The 25000-nt window shown below is 44.6% G+C and overlaps 1 protein-coding gene across 1 annotated transcript in view; it reads left to right on the top strand.

Annotated features, from left to right (window-relative positions):
- Window positions 1–25000, top strand: part of slit2 (slit homolog 2 (Drosophila)) — a 186359-nt gene that overhangs the window by 3094 nt on the left and 158265 nt on the right. Inside the window, 2 exon segments of the mRNA XM_090188584.1 lie at window positions 2057–2128; window positions 17119–17190. Coding sequence (XP_090044710.1) covers window positions 2057–2128; window positions 17119–17190 — 144 coding nt within the window.

Raw genomic sequence — 25000 nt, 5'->3', positions numbered from 1 at the left:
ACTGTAGTCACTATATAGGGTTTATTGTCTACCCTCCCTGAAGTCTATAATATAGACCAGTGGTTTCCAACCAGGGGTATTAGGACTGTAGTCACTATATAGAGTTTATTGTCTACCCTCCCTGAAGTCTATAATATAGACCAGTGGTTTCCAACCAGGGGTATTAGGACTGTAGTCACTATATAGGGTTTATTGTCTACCCTCCCTGAAGTCTATACTATAGACCAGTGGTTTCCAACCAGGGGTATTAGGACTGTAGTCACTATATAGGGTTTATTGTCTACCCTCCCTGAAGTCTATAATATAGACCAGTGGTTTCCAACCAGGGGTATTAGGACTGTAGTCACTATATAGGGTTTATTGTCTACCCTCCCTGAAGTCTATACTATAGACCAGTGGTTTCCAACCAGGGGTATTAGGACCTATCCACAGGTTGTACTGGAGAAGACTCATGGGAGAGTAGGGTTACTGGTGAAAAACACATGAAGGGGGTACTTCCGGGGTACTTCCGGCCAGAGCAACATTCAGTCGGTGGTACAGTAACCTTTTAAACAGGTTGTGAACCACTGATATAGCCAGTCATTATCCTAATATATTGATGATGTTATCTGCTGTTAAGGTCCTTCAACAGAATCCTCCAAAACCCAAGTCCATTCTGATGAAGTGGTTCTCACAACAGAACCACAGAAATAACCTCGTGGCTCGTTTTTATAGAACCGTAGTGATAATTAAAAAGAAGTGGCACAGGAAATGGTTCCCGTTGGTATCGGACAGATAATTAATTTGGCCCGTTTTAAAAGTCGGTAAGCGGTTCACGAAGTTACGGGGTTTATGTTTTGACGTCTCGGGCCTGTTGTAACGCGAAAAACCTCAGCCCGAAAAACACACACACACACACACACACACACACACACACACACACACACACACACACACACACACACACACACACACACACACACACACACACACACACACAGCTCGAACTAATCAAAAACGGATTTAGTGAATTCCCTTTTAAGCTAATAAAGCCTGTAGGATAGTTTGTTCTTCTACCCGCTGTGGAGATTGATGTGGTTTTGTTGGTTAAACTAAAACCCTTTCCATTTACCCGTCAACAGATTGAACTAACGATCTCCTAATGTCGCCTCCGATAAATTAAACTGTAACACCTTGGTTTATCCTGCGCATCGTTTCAGAGGTTTGAATTATCTCATCATTCCTGTTATCCTGCTCATCGTTTCAGAGGTTTGAATTATCTCATCGTTCCTGTTATCCTGCTCATCGTTTCAGAGGTTTGAATTATCTCATCATTCCTGTTATCCTGCTCATCGTTTCAGAGGTTTGAATTATCTCATCGTTCCTGTTATCCTGCTCATCGTTTCAGAGGTTTGAATTATCTCATCATTCCTGTTATCCTGCTCATCGTTTCAGAGGTTTGAATTATCTCATCGTTCCTGTTATCCTGCTCATCGTTTCAGAGGTTTGAATTATCTCATCATTCCTGTTATCCTGCTCATCGTTTCAGAGGTTTGAATTATCTCATCGTTCCTGTTATCCTGCTCATCGTTTCAGAGGTTTGAATTATCTCATCATTCCTGTTATCCTGCTCATCGTTTCATAGGTTTGAATTATCTCATCATTCCTATTATCCTACTCATCGTTTCAGAGGTTTGAATTATCTCATCATTCCTATTATACTACTCATCGTTTCAGAGGTTTGAATTATCTCATCATTCCTATTATCCTGCGCATCGTTTCAGAGGTTTGAATTATCTCATCATTCCTTTAGGTTTCGTAGGCTGACGTCTCTGATCTGTAATGGAAAGATGAACATGTCCACCTGTATCCTGAGATTCTCCCCCAGCGTTTGTTTTAAATTCAGTCATTTAATTGTGGCCTAAATCGTGTTGAATAACCAGGGTAATACTGGCACAGTGACGTGCAGGTTGTGTGTTATTCAAATCTGTTTTTTAGAACATGTTTTAAATCTGAATGATTGTTTATTTATTTTTTTGTCCATATTGTAACTCATCGTGTCGTCTTGTTTCTCCAGGGATCTGAACGCTAATAATCTGACTAAAATCACCAAGGCCGACTTCGCTGGACTGAGGAATCTGCGTGTGCTGTAAGTATTTGGCTATAGTTATTACAACGGGAACCTTTACAACGGGAACCTTTAGTTATTACAACGGGAACCTTTACAACGGGAACCTTTAGTTATCACAACGGGAACCGTTAGTTATCACAACGGGAACCTTTAGTTATTACCACGGGAACCTTTAGTTATTACAACGGGAACCTTTACAACGGGAACCTTTAGTTATTACAACGGGAACCTTTAGTTATTACCACGGGAACCTTTAGTTATTACAACAGGAACCTTTAGTTATTACAACGGGAACCTTTAGTTATTACCACGGGAACCGTTAGTTATTACAACGGGAACCGTTAGTTATCACAACGGGAACCTTTAGTTATTACCACGGGAACCTTTAGTTATTACAACGGGAACCTTTAGTTATTACAACGGGAACCTTTAGTTATTACCACAGGCCTTTAGTTATTACAACGGGAACCTTTAGTTATTACAACAGGAACCTTTAGTTATTACCCCGGGAACCTTTAGTTATTACCCCGGGAACCTTTAGTTATTACCTCGGGAACCTTTAGTTATTACAACGGGAACCTTTAGTTATTACAACGGGAACCTTTAGTTATTACCACAGGCCTTTAGTTATTACAACGGGAACCTTTAGTTATTACAACAGGAACCTTTAGTTATTACCCCGGGAACCTTTAGTTATTACCCCGGGAACCTTTAGTTATTACCTCGGGAACCTTTAGTTATTACCCCGGGAACCTTTAGTTATTACCCCGGGAACCTTTAGTTATTACAACGGGAACCTTTAGTTATTACACCGGGAACCTTTAGTTATTACAACGGGAACCTTTAGTTATTACCCCGGGAACCTTTAGTTATTACCACGGGAACCTCTAGTTATTACAACGGGAACCTTTAGTTATTACAACAGGAACCTTTAGTTATTACAACAGGAACCTTTAGTTATTACAACGGGAACCTTTAGTTATTACCCCGGGAACCTTTAGTTATTACCACGGAAACCTTTAGTTATTACCACGGGAACCTTTAGTTATTACAACGGGAACCTTTAGTTATTACCACGGGAACCTTTAGTTATTACCACGGGAACCTTTAGTTATTACCACGGGAACCTTTAGTTATTACCACGGGAACCTTTAGTTATTACCACGGGAACCTTTAGTTATTACAACGGGAACCTTTAGTTATTACCACGGGAACCTTTAGTTATTACCACGGGAACCTTTAGTTATTACCACGGGAACCTTTAGTTATTACAACGGGAACCTTTAGTTATTACCACGGGAACCTTTAGTTATTACCACGGGAACCTTCACAACATGAAACGTCCGATTTGACAACAGATAATTCATATGAAAACACTGTAATGATTAAATGTGTTGTTTTGTCGAAAGCCGCCGTTATTAAATTCAAATATAAGGTTTTATCGCCGAGTCATCACAACGAAGTGATCGAACACATTTTTGGTTGTAGTACTGGGGACAAAGAAACTAAAACAGACCTAGATATTTATCAGCAAAGCATTTGTAGACTAAACGGGCCTTTTATACAAGGCGTTTTCAGTAGCCTATAAACAGGTTATAAACAAGGCTGTAAACTACTGTTTAGAGTTGTTGATGTGTAACGTTATAGCCTATAAACAGGTTATAAACAAGGCTGTAAACTACTGTTTAGAGTTGTTGATGTGTAACGTTATAGCCTATAAACAGGTTATAAACAAGGCTGTAAACTACTGTTTAGAGTTGTTGATGTGTAATGTTATAGCCTATAAACAGGTTATAAACAAGGCTGTAAACTACTGTTTAGAGTTGTTGATATATAACGTTATAGCCTATAAACAGGTTATAAACAAGGCTGTAAACTACTGTTTAGAGTTGTTGATGTATAACGTTATAGCCTATCAACAAGTTATCACAGTCTCAGTGCAAAATTAGACGTTTTTCCACATTTCTAAATTGCTATATTAGGCACGCAGATACTGAACTGTACTGCTAAATTAAGGCATTCATTTCTGACTGGTTTAAATTTAAAGGGTTCATTTTTGGTATACAGAAACAACTCTAGGGTTAACTTCAGGCATTCATTCTGATTGGTTAACAATTCAGGCATTCATTCAGATTGGTTAACAATTCAGGCATTCATTTCCGATTGGTTAAGGATGAAGGATTGGATTAAACCAGAAAAACAACTCCAGGGTTCAGTTCAGCCATTTAATTAGACTGGCCGTGCTGCTCACTGTGGATGGATGGTGTAGTGGGACAGGCAGGGAGCTCCTGCCTTATAGACTGCAGGTTTAAGGCTGTCTGGCCGTGCTGCTCACTGTGGATGGATGGTGTAGTGGGACAGGCAGGGAGATCCTGCCTTATAGACTGCAGGTTTATGGCTGTCTGGCCGTGCTAGCTCACTGTGGATGGATGGTGTAGTGGGACAGGCAGGGAGCTCCTGCCTTATAGACTGCAGGTTTAAGGCTGTCTGGCCGTGCTGCTCACTGTGGATGGATGGTGTAGTGCAGGGGTGTCAAAGTCAAATGGACGGAGGGCCAAATAAAAAAATCAGCTACAAGACGAGGGCCGGACTGTTCGAATGTTCATTGAAAAATTTTTAAATGACGCATATAGTCTAGTGAACCTAATTGAACCTACTGAAAACCTAACAAATATATTACAATATGATCAGATAAATAAAGCAATATTTTCTTATGGCTCTGTCAGTAATCTTTAATTTTCAACAGACACAAAAGACAAATTTCCTTTATATAAATATCCCCATAACATGAACATTAAATGAAAGAAACCGGTATTCAAGGCACCATCAGTAGACTATATTTTCTATTTTAGCAAAAGTGGGCTAAATTTACTTCAAAGAAAAAACAATAATAGCAATTTTCTATCATCCACTCAACTGAAATATTTTTAAAATATAATTGGATTGAAATACAAAAAAATAAAGTGCAAAAATCTATTAATCAAAAACAACACTTTGTTTAAGGAGAAGTAACATGCAGTGAAAACAAATATTAAATTTTAACTTTTAAACTTGAACTGAGTAAAAACTCTAAATATGTGATTGCACAGTAATGTTCACTTGTTTGAGGTTGAGGGTGATACTTGGTGGTGTCCCATCTTTTCCACAAGTTCATCAATGTTCGGGGTAAGGCTCTGAGCTGAAGAAATCCTCAGAATTGAGTGGAGGTGTTCAGCAGTAAGTCGACTTCTGTGTGATGTTTTGTTCAGGTTCATCAAAGAAAACAGTTGTTCACACAGGTATGTGCTGCCAAACATAGACAACGTTTGAGCAGCCTGGATGCGCAGCTGGGGCATTGTGCCGGGGAGGAAACGGGCGAACTCCGCAGCACCCACTGCCGCATATTTTGCCCTCAGTGCATCATTGCATTGGAGGTCAATCAACTCCATTTGGAGGTTTGGTGGTGAGCTTTCCACGTCAACAGCAAATGGGTTACCGAGCAGTTCCAACCTGCTTTTTTGTGCTTCAAAGTCAGCAAATCGGCGTCGAAAGTCAGCGGCAAGCATACCTATTTTATCAGCCAACTGTGTGCTCGGGAACGCACTGGTAGAGAGCTTCTCTTTCATGGTCTGGCAGCTGGGAAAGTGGCTCAAATTTTATTTCCGCATCTGCGTCTCCCACAGAGTCAGTTTGGTTTTAAATGCCTTCACTGTACTGTACATATCAGAGATGACACGATCCCGACCCTGCAGCTGCAAGTTTATTGCATTCAGATGACTCGTAATGTCACACAGAAAAGCCATTTCACACAGAAACATTTCGTCTCGGAGTTGTGTTGTGTCTTTCCCTTTGCTGTCCAAGAACAGACAAATCTCCTCACGAAGCTCGAAACATCTTTGAAGCACCTTTCCCTGGCTTAGCCATCGCACCTCTGTGTGATAAGGCAAATCACCATGCTCCGTTTCTAACTCCGTCAGAAATGCCTTGAACTGGCGGTGATTCAAACCTTTGGCTCTGATAAAGTTAACTGTGCGCGTGATGATGCTCATTACATGCTCCATTTTCAAGGCTTTACCGCACAACGCTTCCTGGTGTATGATACAATGATAAGCTGTCAGCTCACCTGTCGCGTTTTCCTCTTGCATCTTTTCCCGTATCTTCGCCACCAGTCCGCTCCTGTGTCCACACATCGCAGGTGCTCCGTCGGTTGTCAAACCCACGAGTTTTTCCCAAGGCAGCTCCATCTCATTTACACATCTTGACACCTCTTCATACAAATCATGCCCCGTAGTTGTGCCATGCATAGGACGTAAAGCCAAAAACTCCTCTGTCACGCTTAGGTTGGAGTCCACTCCGCGGATGAAAATTGACAACTGGGCAATGTCAGAAATGTCGGTGCTCTCATCCACAGCCAAGGAATATGCAATAAAATCTTTTCCCTTTTTCACAAGCTGCTCTTTTAGATTGATGGACAACTGGTCTACTCTCTCGGCAATGGTGTTTCTGCTCAGACTCACATTTAAAAAGAGTTGCCTTTTTTCTGGGCAAACTTCGTCACAAACTTTAATCATGCAGTTTTTGATGAAATCCCCCTCCGTAAATGGCCGGGCTGATTTAGCGATCTCTTCTGCCAAAATAAAACTGGCCTTGACAGTTGCGTCCGCGTGTGTGTCCGCGTGTTTCGTTTCATAATGTCGTCTCAGATTATACTCTTTCAGTACCGCCACACTTTCTCCACACAGAAGACACACAGGTTTTCCAGCTACCTTCGTGAACATATACTCCGACTCCCACCTTGTTTGAAACCCCCGGTTCTCAGTATCCACCTTCCGTTTTGCCATTTTTGATGGGTATCTGAAAGTTAATTTTACTGTGATGCTGACGACTGCTGTGCCAATAAATATTGAAATGAAGCAGCCTACTGCTCGGTGCGTCACCTTTGCATTGTGGGAAATGTAGTATTGGTGCGTGTAAAAGATCTGCGGGCTGCCGGCTTGCTGCGGGCCGGTTCTAATAATAAATCAAGATCATCCCAGGGGCCGTAAAAGACCTTCTTGCGGGCCGGATGTGGCCCGCGGGCCTTGACTCTGACATATGTGGTGTAGTGGGACAGGCAGGGAGCTCCTGCCTTATAGACTGCAGGTTTAAGGCTGTCTGGCCGTGCTGCTCACTGTGGATGGATGGTGTAGTGGGACAGGCAGGGAGCTCCTGCCTTATAGACTGCAGGTTTAAGGCTGTCTGGCCGTGCTGCTCACTGTGGATGGATGGTGTAGTGGGACAGGCAGGGAGCTCCTGTTCCACAGACTGCAGGTTTAAGGCTGTCTGGCCGTGCTGCTCACTGTGGATGGATGGTGTAGTGGGACAGGCAGGGAGCTCCTGCCTTATAGACTGCAGGTTTAAGGCTGTCTGGCCGTGCTGCTCACTGTGGATGGATGGTGTAGTGGGACAGGCAGGGAGCTCCTGCCTTATAGACTGCAGGTTTAAGGCTGTCTGGCCGTGCTAGCTCACTGTGGATGGATGGTGTAGTGGGACAGGCAGGGAGCTCCTGCCTTATAGACTGCAGGTTTAAGGCTGTCTGGCCGTGCTAGCTCACTGTGGATGGATGGTGTAGTGGGACAGGCAGGGAGCTCCTGCCTTATAGACTGCAGGTTTAAGGCTGTCTGGCCGTGCTAGCTCACTGTGGATGGATGGTGTAGTGGGACAGGCAGGGAGCTCCTGCCTTATAGACTGCAGGTTTAAGGCTGTCTGGCCGTGCTAGCTCACTGTGGATGGATGGTGTAGTGGGACAGGCAGGGAGCTCCTGCCATATAGACTGCAGGTTTAAGGCTGTCTGGCCGTGCTGCTCACTGTGGATGGATGGTGTAGTGGGACAGGCAGGGAGCTCCTGCCTTATAGACTGCAGGTTTAAGGCTGTCTGGCCGTGCTGCTCACTGTGGATGGATGGTGTAGTGGGACAGGCAGGGAGATCCTGCCTTATAGACTGCAGGTTTATGGCTGTCTGGCCGTGCTGCTCACTGTGGATGGATGGTGTAGTGGGACAGGCAGGGAGCTCCTGCCTTATAGACTGCAGGTTTAAGGCTGTCTGGCCGTGCTAGCTCACTGTGGATGGATGGTGTAGTGGGACAGGCAGGGAGCTCCTGCCTTATAGACTGCAGGTTTAAGGCTGTCTGGCCGTGCTAGCTCACTGTGGATGGATGGTGTAGTGGGACAGGCAGGGAGCTCCTGCCATATAGACTGCAGGTTTAAGGCTGTCTGGCCGTGCTGCTCACTGTGGATGGATGGTGTAGTGGGACAGGCAGGGAGCTCCTGCCTTATAGACTGCAGGTTTAAGGCTGTCTGGCCGTGCTGCTCACTGTGGATGGATGGTGTAGTGGGACAGGCAGGGAGCTCCTGCCTTATAGACTGCAGGTTTAAGGCTGTCTGGCCGTGCTAGCTCACTGTGGATGGATGGTGTAGTGGGACAGGCAGGGAGCTCCTGCCTTATAGACTGCAGGTTTAAGGCTGTCTGGCCGTGCTGCTCACTGTGGATGGATGGTGTAGTGGGACAGGCAGGGAGCTCCTGCCTTATAGACTGCAGGTTTAAGGCTGTCTGGTCGTGCTGCTCACTGTGGATGGATGGTGTAGTGGGACAGGCAGGGAGCTCCTGCCTTATAGACTGCAGGTTTAAGGCTGTCTGGCCGTGCTGCTCACTGTGGATGGATGGTGTAGTGGGACAGGCAGGGAGCTCCTGCCTTATAGACTGCAGGTTTAAGGCTGTCTGGCCGTGCTAGCTCACTGTGGATGGATGGTGTAGTGGGACAGGCAGGGAGCTCCTGCCTTATAGACTGCAGGTTTAAGGCTGTCTGGCCATGCTAGCTCACTGTGGATGGATGGTGTAGTGGGACAGGCAGGGAGCTCCTGCCTTATAGACTGCAGGTTTAAGGCTGTCTGGCCGTGCTGCTCACTGTGGATGGATGGTGTAGTGGGACAGGCAGGGAGATCCTGCCTTATAGACTGCAGGTTTAAGGCTGTCTGGTCGTGCTGCTCACTGTGGATGGATGGTGTAGTGGGACAGGCAGGGAGCTCCTGTTCCATAGACTGCAGGTTTAAGGCTGTCTGGCCGTGCTGCTCACTGTGGATGGATGGTGTAGTGAGACAGGCAGGGAGCTCCTGCCTTATAGACTGCAGGTTTAAGGCTGTCTGGCCGTGCTGCTCACTGTGGATGGATGGTGTAGTGGGACAGGCAGGGAGCTCCTGTTCCATAGACTCCAGGGCTGACTCCAGGTCTGTGTCTGACTCCAGGTCTGTATCTGACTCCAGGTCTGTATCTGACTCCAGGTCTGTGTCTGACTCCAGGTCTGTGTCTGACTCCAGGTCTGACTCCAGGTCTGTGTCTGACTCCAGGTCTGTGTCTGACTCCAGGTCTGTATCTGACTCCAGGTCTGACTCCAGGTCTGTGTCTGACTCCAGGTCTGTGTCTGACTCCAGGTCTGTGTCTGACTCCAGGTCTGTATCTGACTCCAGGTCTGACTCCAGGTCTGTGTCTGACTCCAGGTCTGTGTCTGACTCCAGGTCTGTGTCTGACTCCAGGTCTGACTCCAGGTCTGTGTCTGACTCCAGGTCTGTGTCTGACTCCAGGTCTGTATCTGACTCCAGGACTGTGTCTGACTCCAGGTCTGTGTCTGACTCCAGGTCTGTGTCTGACTCCAGGTCTGTGTCTGACTCCAGGTCTGACTCCAGGTCTGTGTCTGACTCCAGGTCTGTGTCTGACTCCAGGTCTGTGTCTGACTCCAGGTCTGACTCCAGGTCTGTGTCTGACTCCAGGTCTGTGTCTGACTCCAGGTCTGTGTCTGACTCCAGGTCTGACTCCAGGTCTGTGTCTGACTCCAGGTCTGACTCCAGGTCTGACTCCAGGTCTGTGTCTGACTCCAGGTCTGTGTCTAACTCCAGGTCTGTATCTGACTCCAGGTCTGTGTCTGACTCCAGGTCTGACTCCAGGTCTGTGTCTGACTCCAGGTCTGACTCCAGGTCTGACTCCCGGTCTGTGTCTGACTCCAGGTCTGACTCCAGGTCTGTGTCTGACTCCAGGTCTGTGTCTGACTCCAGGTCTGTGTCTGACTCCAGGTCTGACTCCAGGTCTGTGTCTGACTCCAGGTCTGACTCCACATCTGTGTCTGACTCCAGGTCTGTGTCTGATTCCAGGTCTGTGTCTGACTCCAGGTCTGACTCCAGGTCTGTGTCTGACTCCAGGTCTGTGTCTGACTCCAGGTCTGTGTCTGACTCCAGGTCTGTGTCTGACTCCAGGTCTGACTCCAGGTCTGACTCCAGGTCTGTGTCTGACTCCAGGTCTGACTCCAGGTCTGACTCCAGGTCTGTATCTGACTCCAGGTCTGACTCCAGGTCTGTGTCTGACTCCAGGTCTGTGTCTGACTCCAGGTCTGTGTCTGACTCCAGGTCTGACTCCAGGTCTGTGTCTGACTCCAGGTCTGACTCCAGGTCTGTATCTGACTCCAGGTCTGTGTCTGACTCCAGGTCTGACTCCAGGTCTGTGTCTGACTCCAGGTCTGTGTCTGACTCCAGGTCTGTGTCTGACTCCAGGTCTGTATCTGACTCCAGGTCTGTGTCTGACTCCAGGTCTGTGTCTGACTCCAGGTCTGACTCCAGGTCTGTGTCTGACTCCAGGTCTGTGTCTGACTCCAGGTCTGTGTCTGACTCCAGGTCTGTGTCTGACTCCAGGTCTGACTCCAGGTCTGTGTCTGACTCCAGGTCTGACTCCAGGTCTGTGTCTGACTCCAGGTCTGACTCCAGGTCTGTATCTGACTCCAGGTCTGTGTCTGACTCCAGGTCTGACTCCAGGTCTGTGTCTGACTCCAGGTCTGTGTCTGACTACAGGTCTGTGTCTGACTCCAGGTCTGTGTCTGACTCCAGGTCTGACTCCAGGTCTGTGTCTGACTCCAGGTCTGTGTCTGACTCCAGGTCTGTGTCTGACTCCAAGTCCAAGTCTGTATCTGACTCCAAGTCTGTATCTGACTCCAGGTCTGTATCTGACTCCAGGTTTGACTCCAGGTCTGTGTCTGACTCCAGGTCTGTATCTGACTCCAGGTCTGTGTCTGACTCCAGGTCTGTGTCTGACTCCAGGTCTGTGTCTGACTCCAGGTCTGTATCTGACTCCAGATCTGACTTCAGGTGGCTGAGCGTGGACATACCAAACATCTCATGTTGTGGGGGGTGTTTTGCTGCAAGAGGGACTGGTGCACTTCACAAAATAGATGGCATCATGAGGCAGGGAAAGTATGTGGATATATTGAAGCTACATCTCAAGACATCAGTCAGGAAGTTAAAGCTCGGTCACAAATGGCTCTTCCAAATGGACAATGACCCCAAGCATACTTCCAAAGTTGTGGCAAAATGCCTTAAGGACAACAAAGTCAAGGTATTGGAGTGGCCATCACAAAGCCCTGACCTCAATCCCATAGAACATTTGTGGGCAGAACTGAAAAGTGTGTGTGTGAGCAAGGAGGCCTACAAACCTACCTCAGTTACACCAGCTCTGTCAGGAGGAATGGGCCAAAATTCACCCAACTTATTGTGGGAAGCTTGTGGAAGGCTACCAGAAACGTTTGACCCAAGTGAAACAATTTAAAGGCAAAGCTACCAAATACTAATAGAGTATGTAAACTTCTGACCCAATGGGAATGTGATGAAAGAAATAAAAGCTGAAATAAATCATTCTCTCTACTATTATTCTGACATTTCACATTCTTAAAACAAAGTGGTGATCCTAACTGACCTAAAACAGGGATTTTTTTACATGGATTAAATGTCAGGAATTGTGAAAAATGTAGTTTTAATGTATTTGGCTAAGGTGAACTTCCGACTTCAAATGTCTGTCTGTCATGTAGCCTAATGAAGGCTGCTGTCTGTCTGTCTGTCTGTCTCTGTCTGTCTGTCTGTCTGTCATGTCCCTCTCTCTCTGTGTGTGGGTGTGACCGTGTCTCCATGGTCTGTCCCTCTCTCTCTCTCTCTGTGTGTGTGTGTTACCGTGTCTCCATGGCCTGGCAGGCAGGCAGCAGCTGTTATAGTAGTGTATCTGTGTCTGTTGCTGCCTCTCCTCAGTGTTAATCTACATGGGAAGTGTCAGGCTGGGGGAGTTATTTTAACCAGCCGGCCCCAGGGACATGTGTTACCCTCATTAAAACCACACAGGAAGTGATAGAGAGCGACAGGACCGAAAGAAGGAACGAGAGAGCACTCGGTACGTGTAAACCGCGGAGCGAGGAATGCAGTTCAGAGAAGGAAAGAGAGAGGGAGAGAGTCTTGTAGAAACAGGTTTCCTACCTTGTATGTTTTCAGGTTTAGGATTTCTCCTTTTGCTGTTTGGTGTGGGGGGGAGGGGATATCTGTCTGTGTGTGTGTGTGTGTGTGTGTGTGGTGTTGCTCGACTGTTTATAGTGTGGGGTAGGAATTTCTCACATACCTCTAAGAGATTATGTCCTTAAAATGTGTGTCTGTGTGTGTGTGTGTGACTTGTCCTATCAACACACTGAAGTAACCTCTTGTCAATTCTATCCAATTTCAATTTCAGAAGCTTTATTGTCATGGGAAACATATGTTTACCATTCCATTCCATTCCATTATATTCCATTCCATTCCATTCCATTATATTCCATTATATTCCATTCCATTATATTCCATTCCATTATATTCCATTCCATTATATTCCATTATATTCCATTCCATTATATTCCATTCCATTCCATTATATTCCATTCCATTATATTCCATTCCATTCCATTCCATTCCATTATATTCCATTCCATTATATTCCATTCCATTATATTCCATTCCATTATATTCCATTCCATTCCATTATATTCCATTCCATTCCATTCCATTCCATTATATTCCATTCCATTATATTCCATTCCATTCCATTATATTCCATTCCATTATATTCCATTATATTCCATTCCATTATATTCCATTCCATTCCATTCCATTCCATTATATTCCATTCCATTATATTCCATTCCATTCCATTCCATTCCATTCCATTCCATTATATTCCATTCCATTATATTCCATTCCATTATATTATATTCCATTCCATTCCATTCCATTATATTCCATTCCATTCCATTCCATTCCATTATATTCCATTCCATTCCATTCCATTCCATTCCATTCCATTATATTCCATTATATTCCATTCCATTATATTCCATTATATTCCATTCCATTATATTCCATTCCATTCCATTATATTCCATTCCATTATATTCCATTCCATTATATTCCATTCCATTCCATTCCATTATATTCCATTCCATTATATTCCATTCCATTCCATTATATTCCATTCCATTCCATTCCATTCCATTATATTCCATTCCATTATATTCCATTCCATTCCATTCCATTATATTCCATTCCATTAAATTCCCTTCCATTCCATTATATTCCATTCCATTCCATTCCATTCCATTATATTCCATTCCATTCCATTCAATTATATTCCATTCCATTATATTCCATTCCATTCCATTCAATTATATTCCATTCCATTATATTCCATTCCATTCAATTATATTCCATTCCATTATATTCCATTCCATTCCATTCAATCATATTCCATTCCATTATATTCCATTCCATTCCATTCCATTATATTCCATTCCATTCCATTCCATTATATTCCATTATATTCCATTATATTCCATTCCATTATATTCCATTCCATTCCATTCCATTCCATTATATTCCATTCCATTCCATTATATTCCATTCCATTCCATTCCATTATATTCCATTCCATTCCATTCAATTATATTCCATTTCATTATATTCCATTCCATTCCATTCCATTCCATTCCATTATATTCCATTCCATTATATTCCATTCCATTCCATTCCATTCCATTATATTCCATTCCATTCCATTCCATTATATTCCATTCCATTCCATTCCATTCCATTATATTCCATTCCATTCCATTATATTCCATTCCATTCCATTCCATTATATTCCATTCCATTCCATTCAATTATATTCCATTCCATTATATTCCATTCCAATCCATTCCATTCCATTCAATTATATTCCATTCCATTATATTCCATTCCATTCAATTATATTCCATTCCATTATATTCCATTCCATTCCATTCAATTATATTCCATTCCATTATATTCCATTCCATTCCATTATATTCCATTCCATTCCATTCCATTATATTCCATTATATTCCATGCCATTATATTCCATTCCATTCCATTCCATTCCATTATATTCCATTCCATTCCATTATATTCCATTCCATTCCATTCCATTCCATTCCATTATATTCCATTCCATTCCATTCAATTATATTCCATTCCATTATATTCCATTCCATTCCATTCCATTCCATTATATTCCATTCCATTCCATTATATTCCATTCCATTCCATTCCATTATATTCAATTCCATTCATTTCCATTCCATTCAATTCATTTCCATTCAATTCATTTCCATTCAATTCATTTCCATTCAATTCATTTCCATTCAATTCATTTCCATTCAATTCATTTCCATTCAATTCATTTCCATTCAATTCATTTCCATTCAATTCATTTCCATTCAATTCATTTCCATTCAATTCATTTCCATTCAATTCATTTCCATTCAATTCATTTCCATTCAATTCATTTCCATTCAATTCATTTCCATTCAATTCATTTCCATTCAATTCATTTCCATTCAATTCATTTCCATTCAATTCATTTCCATTCAATTCATTTCCATTCAATTCATTTCCATTCAATTCATTTCCATTCAATTCATTTCCATTCAATTCATTTCCATTCAATTCATTTACATTCAATTCATTTACATTCAATTCATTTACATTCAATTCATTTACATTCAATTTAATTAAACTCTATTCAATTCAATTTAAGGGCCTTTATTGTCATGGGAAACGTGTGTTTACGTTTCCAAAGCTAGTGAAGTAGATCATAAACAAAAAGTAATAAAATAAAGTGAAATAAACAATTAAAAAATTAACAGTAAACATTACACTCACAGAAAGTTCAAAAATAAATAAAGACAAAATGTCATATTATGTCTATAAACAGTGTTGTAACGATGTGTAAATAGGTAAGTGTACTTTTCGGCCCAACCTGGACTCGAACCAGGGACCCTCTGCAACACATCGAGAACCGCCTGCCTCGAAGCGTCGTTACCCATCGCTCCGCAAGAGCAGCGCGGGGAAACGAGGAAGTGACGTCACTGATTTGAAACGTTAACAAGGAAGTGACATCACTGATTTGAAAGCGTTGTTAACAAGGAAGTGACGTCACCGATTGGAAACGTTAACAAGGAAGTGATGTCACCGATTGGAAACGTTGTTAACAAGGAAGTGACGTCACCGATTGGAAACGTTAACAAGGAAGTGACGTCACCGATTGGAAACGTTAACAAGGAAGTGATGTCACCGATTGGAAACGTTGTTAACAAGGAAGTGATGTCACCGATTGGAAACGTTGTTAACAAGGAAGTGATGTCACCGATTGGAAACGCTGTTAACGAGGAAGTGATGTCACCGATTTGAAAGCGTTGTTAATAAGGAAGTGATGTCACCGATTGGAAACGTTGTTAACAAGGAAGTGATGTCACCGATTGGAAACGTTGTTAACAAGGAAGTGACGTCACCGATTTGAAAGCGTTGTTAACAAGGAAGTGATGTCACCGATTTGAAAGCGTTGTTAACAAGGAAGTGATGTCACCGATTGGAAACGTTGTTAAAGAGGAAGTGATGTCACCGATTGGAAACGTTGTTAACAAGGAAGTGACGTCACCGATTGGAAACGTTGTTAACAAGGAAGTGACGTCACCGATTGGAAACGTTGTTAACAAGGAAGTGACATCACCGATTTGAAAGCGTTGTTAATAAGGAAGTGATGTCACCGATTGGAAACGTTGTTAACAAGGAAGTGATGTCACCGATTGGAAACGTTGTTAACAAGGAAGTGATGTCACCGATTGGAAACGTTGTTAACAAGGAAGTGATGTCACCGATTTGATTGGAAACGTTGTTAACGCACCACCGCTAACTAGCTAGCCATTTCACACCGGTTACATAGGCGTAAATATGGGTTGTATTTACAATGGTGTTTGTTCTTCACTGGTTGCCCTTTTCTCGTGGCAACAGGTCACAGATCTTGCTGCTGTGATGGCACACTGTGGAATTTCATCCAGTAGATATTATAGTTTGTCAAAATTGGATTTGTTTTCTAATTCTTTGTGGGTCTCTGTAATCTGAGGGAAATATGTCTCTCTAATATGGTCATACATTGGACAGGAGGTTAGGAAATGCAGCTCAGTTTCCACCTCATTTTGTGGGCAGTGAGCACATAGCCTGTCTTCTCTTGAGAGCCAGGTCTGCCTGCGGTGGCCTTTCTCAATAGCAAGGCTATGCTCACTGAGTCTGTACATAGTCAAAGCTTTCCTTAAATTTGGGTCAGTCACAGTGGTCAGGTATTCTGCCACTGTGTACTCTCTGTTTAGGGACAAATAGCATTCTAGTTTGCTCTGTATTTTTGTTAATTCTTTCCAATGTGTCAAGTAATTATCTTTTTGTTTTCTCATGATTTGGTTGGGTCTAATTGTGTTGCTCTCTCTCCTCCTCTTCCCTCCCACATATCTCCCATCTCTCCCCCCTCCTCTCCCCGTCTCTCGCCCCGTCTCTCTCCTCGTCTCTCTCCCCCGTCTCTCTCCTCGTCTCTCTCCCCCCTCCTCTCCTCGTCTCTCTCCCCCCTCCTCTCCTCGTCTCTCTCCCCCCTCCTCTCCTCGTCTCTCTCCCCCCTCCTCTCCTCGTCTCTCTCCCCCCTCCTCTCCCGTCTCTCCCCTCTCCTGTCTCTCTCCCCCTCCTCTGCCCGTCTCTCCCCATCTCTCTCCCCTCCTCTCCCCATCTCTCCCCCTCTCCCTCTCCCCTCCTCTCCCCCCTCCTCCCCTCTCCTCTCCTGTCTCTCTCGCCCCTCCTCTCCCCGTCTCTCCCTCCCCCCACAGTCAGTTGATGGAGAATAAGATCAGTCTGATAGAGAGAGGAGCCTTCCAGGACCTGAAGGAGCTCGAGAGACTGTGAGTCAAAACACGCCATTTTACCCTCCGTACACCTTCTGTACAGACACACACACCACACCCCATCACACCCCACCACACCCCATCACACCCCACCACACACACTCCCCACAACACCCCACCACACCCCATCACACACACCCCATCACACACACACACGCACACACACACTCCCCACACTCCCCACACCCCACCACACCCCACCACACACACCACAACACACACACCACACCACGACACACACACAACACCACACCCCACCACACCACACCACACAACACAACACACACCACACCACACACATAGAGAACAGTGTTATATGGACAGACAGTGGACAGACAGTGGACAGTGTTATATGGACAGACAGTGGACAGTGTTATATGGACAGACAGTGGACAGTGTTATATGGACAGACAGTGGACAGTGTTATATGGACAGACAGTGGACAGTGTTACATGGACAGACAGTGGACAGTGTTACATGGACAGACAGTGGACAGACAGTGGACAGTGTTATATGGACAGACAGTGGACAGGCAGTGGACAGGCAGTGGACAGTGTTATATGGACAGACAGTGGACAGACAGTCTTACATGGACAGACAGTGGACAGACAGTGGACAGACAGTGGACAGTGTTATATGGACAGACAGTGGACAGTGTTATATGGACAGACAGTGGACAGACAGTGGACAGTGTTATATGGACAGACAGTGGACAGACAGTGGACAGTGTTATATGGACAGACAGTGGACAGTGTTTTATGGACAGACAGTGGACAGACAGTGGACAGTTTTATATGGATAGACATTGGACAGACAGTGGACATACAGTGGACAGTGTTATATGGACAGACAGTGGACAGACAGTGGACAGTGTTATATGGACAGACAGTGGACAGTGTTAAATGGACAGACAGTGGACAGACAGTGGACAGTGTTACATGGAAAGACAGTGGACAGACAGTGGACAGACAGTGGACAGTGTTATATGGACAGACAGTGGACAGACAGTGGACAGTGTTATATGGACAGACAGTGGACAGTGTTAAATGGACAGACAGTGGACAGACAGTGGACAGTGTTACATGGAAAGACAGTGGACAGACAGTGGACAGACAGTGGACAGTGTTATATGGACAGACAGTGGACAGACAGTGGACAGTGTTACATGGACAGACAGTGGACATCTCTCTGACCTGTAACTAACAATCTGTCAGGACATCAGTGTTCCATCAGCGTTCCATCAGTGTAACTAACAATCTGTCAGGACATCAGTGTTCCATCAGCATTCCATCAGTGTTCCATCAGCGTTCCATCAGCATTCCATCAGTGTTCCATCAGCATTCCATCAGTGTTCCATCAGCGTTCCATCAGCATTCCATCAGTGTTCCATCAGCGTTCCATCAGTGTTCCATCAGCGTTCCATCAGTGTTCCATCAGCGTTCCATCAGTGTAACTAACAATCTGTCAGGACATCAGCGTTCCATCAGCGTAACTAACAATCTGTCAGGACATCAGTGTTCCATCAGCATTCCATCAGTGTTCCATCAGCGTTCCATCAGCGTTCCATCAGCGTTCCATCAGCGTTCCATCAGTGTTCCATCAGCGTTCCATCAGTGTTCCATCAGCGTTCCATCAGTGTTCCATCAGCGTTCCATCAGCGTTCCATCAGCGTTCCATCAGTGTTCCATCAGCGTTCCATCAGTGTTCCATCAGCGTTCCATCAGTGTAACTAACAATCTGTCAGGACATCAGTGTTCCATCAGTGTTCCATCAGTGTAACTAACAATCTGTCAGGACATCAGTGTTCCATCAGTGTTCCATCAGTGTTCCATCAGCGTTCCATCAGCGTTCCATCAGCGTTCCATCAGTGTTCCATCAGCGTTCCATCAGTGTTCCATCAGCGTTCCATCAGTGTAACTAACAATCTGTCAGGACATCAGTGTTCCATCAGCGTTCCATCAGTGTAACTAACAATCTGTCAGGACATCAGTGTTCCATCAGCGTTCCATCAGCGTTCCATCAGTGTTCCATCAGCGTTCCATCAGTGTTCCATCAGCGTTCCATCAGTGTTCCATCAGCGTTCCATCAGTGTTCCATCAGCGTTCCATCAGTGTTCCATCAGCGTTCCATCAGTGTAACTAACAATCTGTCAGGACATCAGTGTTCCATCAGCGTTCCATCAGTGTAACTAACAATCTGTCAGGACATCAGTGTTCCATCAGCGTTCCATCAGCGTTCCATCAGTGTTCCATCAGTGTTCCATCAGCGTTCCATCAGCGTTCCATCAGTGTTCCATCAGCGTTCCATCAGTGTTCCATCAGCGTTCCATCAGTGTTCCATCAGCGTTCCATCAGCGTTCCATCAGTGTTCCATCAGCGTTCCATCAGTGTTCCATCAGCGTTCCATCAGTGTTCCATCAGTGTTCCATCAGCGTTCCATCAGCGTTCCATCAGCGTTCCATCAGTGTTCCATCAGCGTTCCATCAGTGTTCCATCAGCGTTCCATCAGTGTAACTAACAATCTGTCAGGACATCAGTGTTCCATCAGCGTTCCATCAGCGGTAGCTTCCTGACCACAACAAGCCGTTGTGTAGCAGAGGGTGATGTGATGTGGAGTTGTTTCCAACTGTAGATTGTGGTGCTTGCTTGGCATGTTCACTCCCACAATGCAAGAGTCAGCCCTGAAAGACCCCCTGCCGCGGGGGCACAATGACCTGTCTCTGGCCTGGGGGGGCCGTGGGGGCTCTATCAAAGGAACACAACCTCCAGGGATAAGGGGCCCTGCTGGGCCGCGATGCCCATAGGAGAGGGCTCTAAGCGGGCCTGACGGATCCACACTGACTGCCCCCCGTGGAGGGGAGAAACAGTCCTCTCTCTGCCTCGAGACGGGTCGTCCAGGCGGGGCAGGGCTGGGTCAGGAGTCCTGCAGGGTGGAGGGGAGAGGCATGTCCACACAGAGACATGGTCACTCACACACACTACTGACCTGTCACTTTCTGTCTGTATCTCTCTCTGTCTCTCTCTGTCTCTGTCTCTGTCTCTCTCTGTGTCTCTCTCAATTCAATTCAAGGGCTTTATTGTCATGGGAAACATGTGTTAACATTGCCAAAGCAAGTGAGGTAGACAACATACAAAGTGAATATATAAAGTGAAATAAACAATAAAAATTAACAGTAAACATTACACATACAGAGGTTTCAAAACAATAAAGACATTACAAATGTCATATTATATATATATACAGTGTTTTAACAATGTACAAATGGTTAAAGGACACAAGATAAAATAAACAACCATAAATATAGTTTGTATTTACAATGCTGTTTGTTCTTCACTGGTTGCCCTTTTCTCGTGGCAACAGGTCACACATCTTGCTGCTGTGATGTCATACCGTATTTCACCCAGTAGATATGGGACTTTATCAAAATTGGATTTGTTTTCTAGTTCTTTGTGGATCTGTGTAATCTGAGGGAAATATGTGTCTCTAATATGGTCATACATTGGGCAGGAGGTTAGGAAGTGCAGCTCAGTTTCCACCTCATTTTGTGGGCAGTGAGCACATAGCCTGTCTTCTCTTGAGAGCCATGTCTGCCTACGGCGGCCTTTCTCAATAGCAAGGCTATGCTCACTGAGTCTGTACATAGTCAAAGCTTTCCTTAATTTTGGGTCAGTCACAGTGGTCAGGTATTCTGCCGCTGTGTACTCTCTGTGTAGGGCCAAATAGCATTCTAGTTTGCTCTGTTTTTTTGTTAATTCTTTCCAATGTGTCAAGTAATTATCTTTTTGTTTTCTCATGATTTGGTTGGGTCTAATTGTGCTGCTGTCCTGGGGCTCTGTGGGGTGTGTTTGTGAACAGAGCCCCAGGACCAGCTTGCTTAGGGGACTCTTCTCCAGGTTCATCTCTCTGTAGGTGGTGGCTTTGTTATGGAAGGTTTGGGAATCACTTCCTTTTAGGTGGTTATAGAATTTAACGGCTCTTTTCTGGATTTTGATAATTAGTGGGTATCGGCCTATCGTCTCTGTCTGTCTGTCTCTCTCTCTCCCCCTTCTCTCTGTCTCTCTCTCTGTTCTATTTTAAGGGGATGATGTTATCGTCTCCTCTCCTGACCCACCAGGCAGGCAGCTCTTGAGGGAGGTCTAGCCCACTCAGGGTGCTCCGTGCTGGGCAGGGCAGGACAGGGCAGGGCAGGGGGAGTTGAGCTCTGCGGGGGCAAGCTACTGCTAATGCTGCCTCTGAATTATTTACTGGGATGTTTCTGCCCCTTGTTTAATATTTTAACCAGCTGACGTAACCAGCCTACCTACTGCAGGCCGGACAGAGGGAGGGAGGGAGGGAGGGAGGGAGGGAGGGAGGGGTGATGTCATTGGAGAGAGTTGATATTGGCTAGAGAGAGGAAGAGGAGGAGGTAGAGAAAAGATGATGGAGTATTTAAGAGGAGGAGGTAGAGAGGATGATGGAGTATTTAAGAGGAGGAGGTAGAGAGAGGATGATGGAGTATTTAAGAGGAGGAGGTAGAGAGAGGATGATGGGGTATTTAAGAGGAGGAGGTAGAGAGAGGATGATGGAGTATTTAAGAGGAGGAGGTAGAGAGAGGATGATGGAGTATTTAAGAGGAGGAGGTAGAGAGGATGATGGAGTATTTAAGAGGAGGAGGTAGAGAAAGGATGATGGAGTATTTAAGAGGAGGAGGTAGAGAAAGGATGATGGGGTATTTAAGAGGAGGAGGTAGAGAGAGGATGATGGGGTATTTAAGAGGAGGAGGTAGAGAGAGGATGATGGAGTATTTAAGAGGAGGAGGTAGAGAGGATGATGGAGTATTTAAGAGGAGGAGGTAGAGAGAGGATGATGGAGTATTTAAGAGGAGGAGGTAGAGAGAGGATGATGGAGTATTTAAGAGGAGGAGGTAGAGAGGATGAAGGAGTATTTAAGAGGAGGAGGTAGAGAAAGGATGATGGAGTATTTAAGAGGAGGAGGTAGAGAGAGGATGATGGAGTATTTAAGAGGAGGAGGTAGAGAGGATGATGGAGTATTTAAGAGGAGGAGGTAGAGAAAGGATGATGGAGTATTTAAGAGGAGGAGGTAGAGAAAGGATGATGGAGTATTTAAGAGGAGGAGGTAGAGAGGATGATGGAGTATTTAAGAGGAGGAGGTAGAGAAAGGATGATGGAGTATTTAAGAGGAGGAGGTAGAGAGAGGATGATGGAGTATTTAAGAGGAGGAGGTAGAGAAAGGATGATGGAGTATTTAAGAGGAGGAGGTAGAGAAAGGATGATGGAGTATTTAAGAGGAGGAGGTAGAGAAAGGATGATGGAGTATTTAAGAGGAGGAGGTAGAGAAAGGATGATGGAGTATTTAAGAGGAGGAGGTAGAGAAAGGATGATGGAGTATTTAAGAGGAGGAGGTAGAGAAAGGATGATGGAGTATTTAAGAGGAGGAGGTAGAGAAAGGATGATGGAGTATTTAAGAGGAGGAGGTAGAGAAAGGATGATGGAGTATTTAAGAGGAGGAGGTAGAGAAAGGATGATGGAGTATTTAAGAGGAGGAGGTAGAGAAAGGATGATGGAGTATTTAAGAGGAGGAGGTAGAGAAAGGATGATGGAGTATTTAAGAGGAGGTAGAGAGAGGATGATGGGGTATTTAAGAGGAGGAGGTAGAGAGGATGATGGAGTATTTAAGAGGAGGAGGTAGAGAGGATGATGGAGTATTTAAGAGGAGGAGGTAGAGAAAGGATGATGGAGTATTTAAGAGGAGGAGGTAGAGAGGATGATGGAGTATTTAAGAGGAGGAGGTAGAGAAAGGATGATGGAGTATTTAAGAGGAGGAGGTAGAGAGGATGATGGAGTATTTAAGAGGAGGAGGTAGAGAGGATGATGGAGTATTTAAGAGGAGGAGTTAGAAAGGATGATGGAGTATTTAAGAGGAGGAGGTAGAGAGGATGATGGAGTATTTAAGAGGAGGAGGTAGAGCGGATGATGGAGTATTTAAGAGGAGGAGGTAGAGAAAGGATGATGGAGTATTTAAGAGGAGGAGGTAGAGAAAAAAGGATGATGGAGTATTTAAAGAAGAGGACGTTGAGAGGATGATGGAGTATTTAAGAGGAGGAGGTAGAGAGAGGATGATGGAGTATTTAAGAGGAGGAGGTAGAGAGAGGATGATGGAGTATTTAAGAGGAGGAGGTAGAGAAAGGATGATGGAGTATTTAAGAGGAGGAGGTAGAGAAAGGATGATGGAGTATTTAAGAGGAGGAGGTAGAGAGAGGATGATGGAGTATTTAAGAGGAGGAGGTAGAGAGGATAATGGAGTATTTAAGAGGAGGAGGTAGAGAGGATGATGGAGTATTTAAGAGGAGGAGGTAGAGAGAGGATGATGGAAGTATTAGAGGAGGAGGTAGAGAGAGGATGATGGAGTATTTAGAGGAGGAGGTAGAGAGAGGATGATGGAGTATTTAAGAGGAGGAGGTAGAAAGGATGATGGAGTATTTAAGAGGAGGAGGTAGAGAGGATGATGGAGTATTTAAGAGGAAGGAGGTAGAGAGGATGATGGAGTATTTAAGAGGAGGAGGTAGAGAAAGGATGATGGAGTATTTAAGAGGAGGAGGTAGAGAGGATGATGGAGTATTTAAGAGGAGGAGGTAGAGAGAGGATGATGGAGTATTTAAGAGGAGGAGGTAGAAAGGATGATGGAGTATTTAAGAGGAGGAGGTAGAGAATATGATGGAGTATTTAAGAGGAGGAGGTAGAGAGGATGATGGAGTATTTAAGAGGAGGAGGTAGAGAAAGGATGATGGAGTATTTAAGAGGAGGAGGTAGAGAAAGGATGATGGAGTATTTAAGAGGAGGAGGTAGAGAAAGGATGATGGAGTATTTAAGAGGAGGAGGTAGAGAGGATACTGGAGTATTTAAGAGGAGGAGGTAGAGAGAGGATGATGGAGTATTTAAGAGGAGGAGGTAGAGAAAGGATGATGGAGTATTTAAGAGGAGGAGGTAGAGAAAGGATGATGGGAGTATTTAAGAGGAGGAGGTAGAGAGGATGATGGAGTATTTAAGAGGAGGAGGTAGAGAGGATGATGGAGTATTTAAGAGGAGGAGGTAGAGAAAGGATGATGGAGTATTTAAGAGGAGGAGGTAGAGAAAGGATGATGGAGTATTTAAGAGGAGGAGGTAGAGAGAGGATGATGGAGTATTTAAGAGGAGGAGGTAGAGAAAGGATGATGGAGTATTTAAGAGGAGGAGGTAGAGAGGATGATGGAGTATTTAAGAGGAGGAGGTAGAGAGAGGATGGGCAGTATTTAAGAGGAGGAGGTAGAGAGGATGATGGAGTATTTAAGAGGAGGAGGTAGAGAGGATGATGGAGTATTTAAGAGGAGGAGGTAGAGAGAGGATGATGGAGTATTTAAGAGGAGGAGGTAGAGAGGATGATGGAGTATTTAAGAGGAGGAGGTAGAGAGAGGATGATGGAGTATTTAAGAGGAGGAGGTAGAGAGGATGATGGAGTATTTAAGAGGAGGAGGTAGAGAGGATAATGGAGTATTTAAGAGGAGGAGGTAGAGAGGATGATGGAGTATTTAAGAGGAGGAGGTAGAAAGGATGATGGAGTATTTAAGAGGAGGAGGTAGAGAAAGGATGATGGAGTATTTAAGAGGAGGAGGTAGAGAAAGGATGATGGAGTATTTAAGAGTAGGAGGTAGAGAGGATGATGGAGTATTTAAGAGGAGGGGGTAGAGAAAGGATGATGGAGTATTTAAGAGGAGGAGGTAGAGAGGATGATGGAGTATTTAAGAGGAGGAGGTAGAGAGAGGATGATGGAG

This window comes from Oncorhynchus mykiss, chromosome 10 (assembly GCF_057628025.1).
Source record: "Oncorhynchus mykiss isolate SJ-2025 chromosome 10, ASM5762802v1, whole genome shotgun sequence".
Lineage (NCBI taxonomy): Eukaryota > Metazoa > Chordata > Actinopteri > Salmoniformes > Salmonidae > Oncorhynchus > Oncorhynchus mykiss.
Note: the sequence above shows the minus strand (reverse complement) of the source record. Positions and strands in the feature narration are given on the sequence as shown.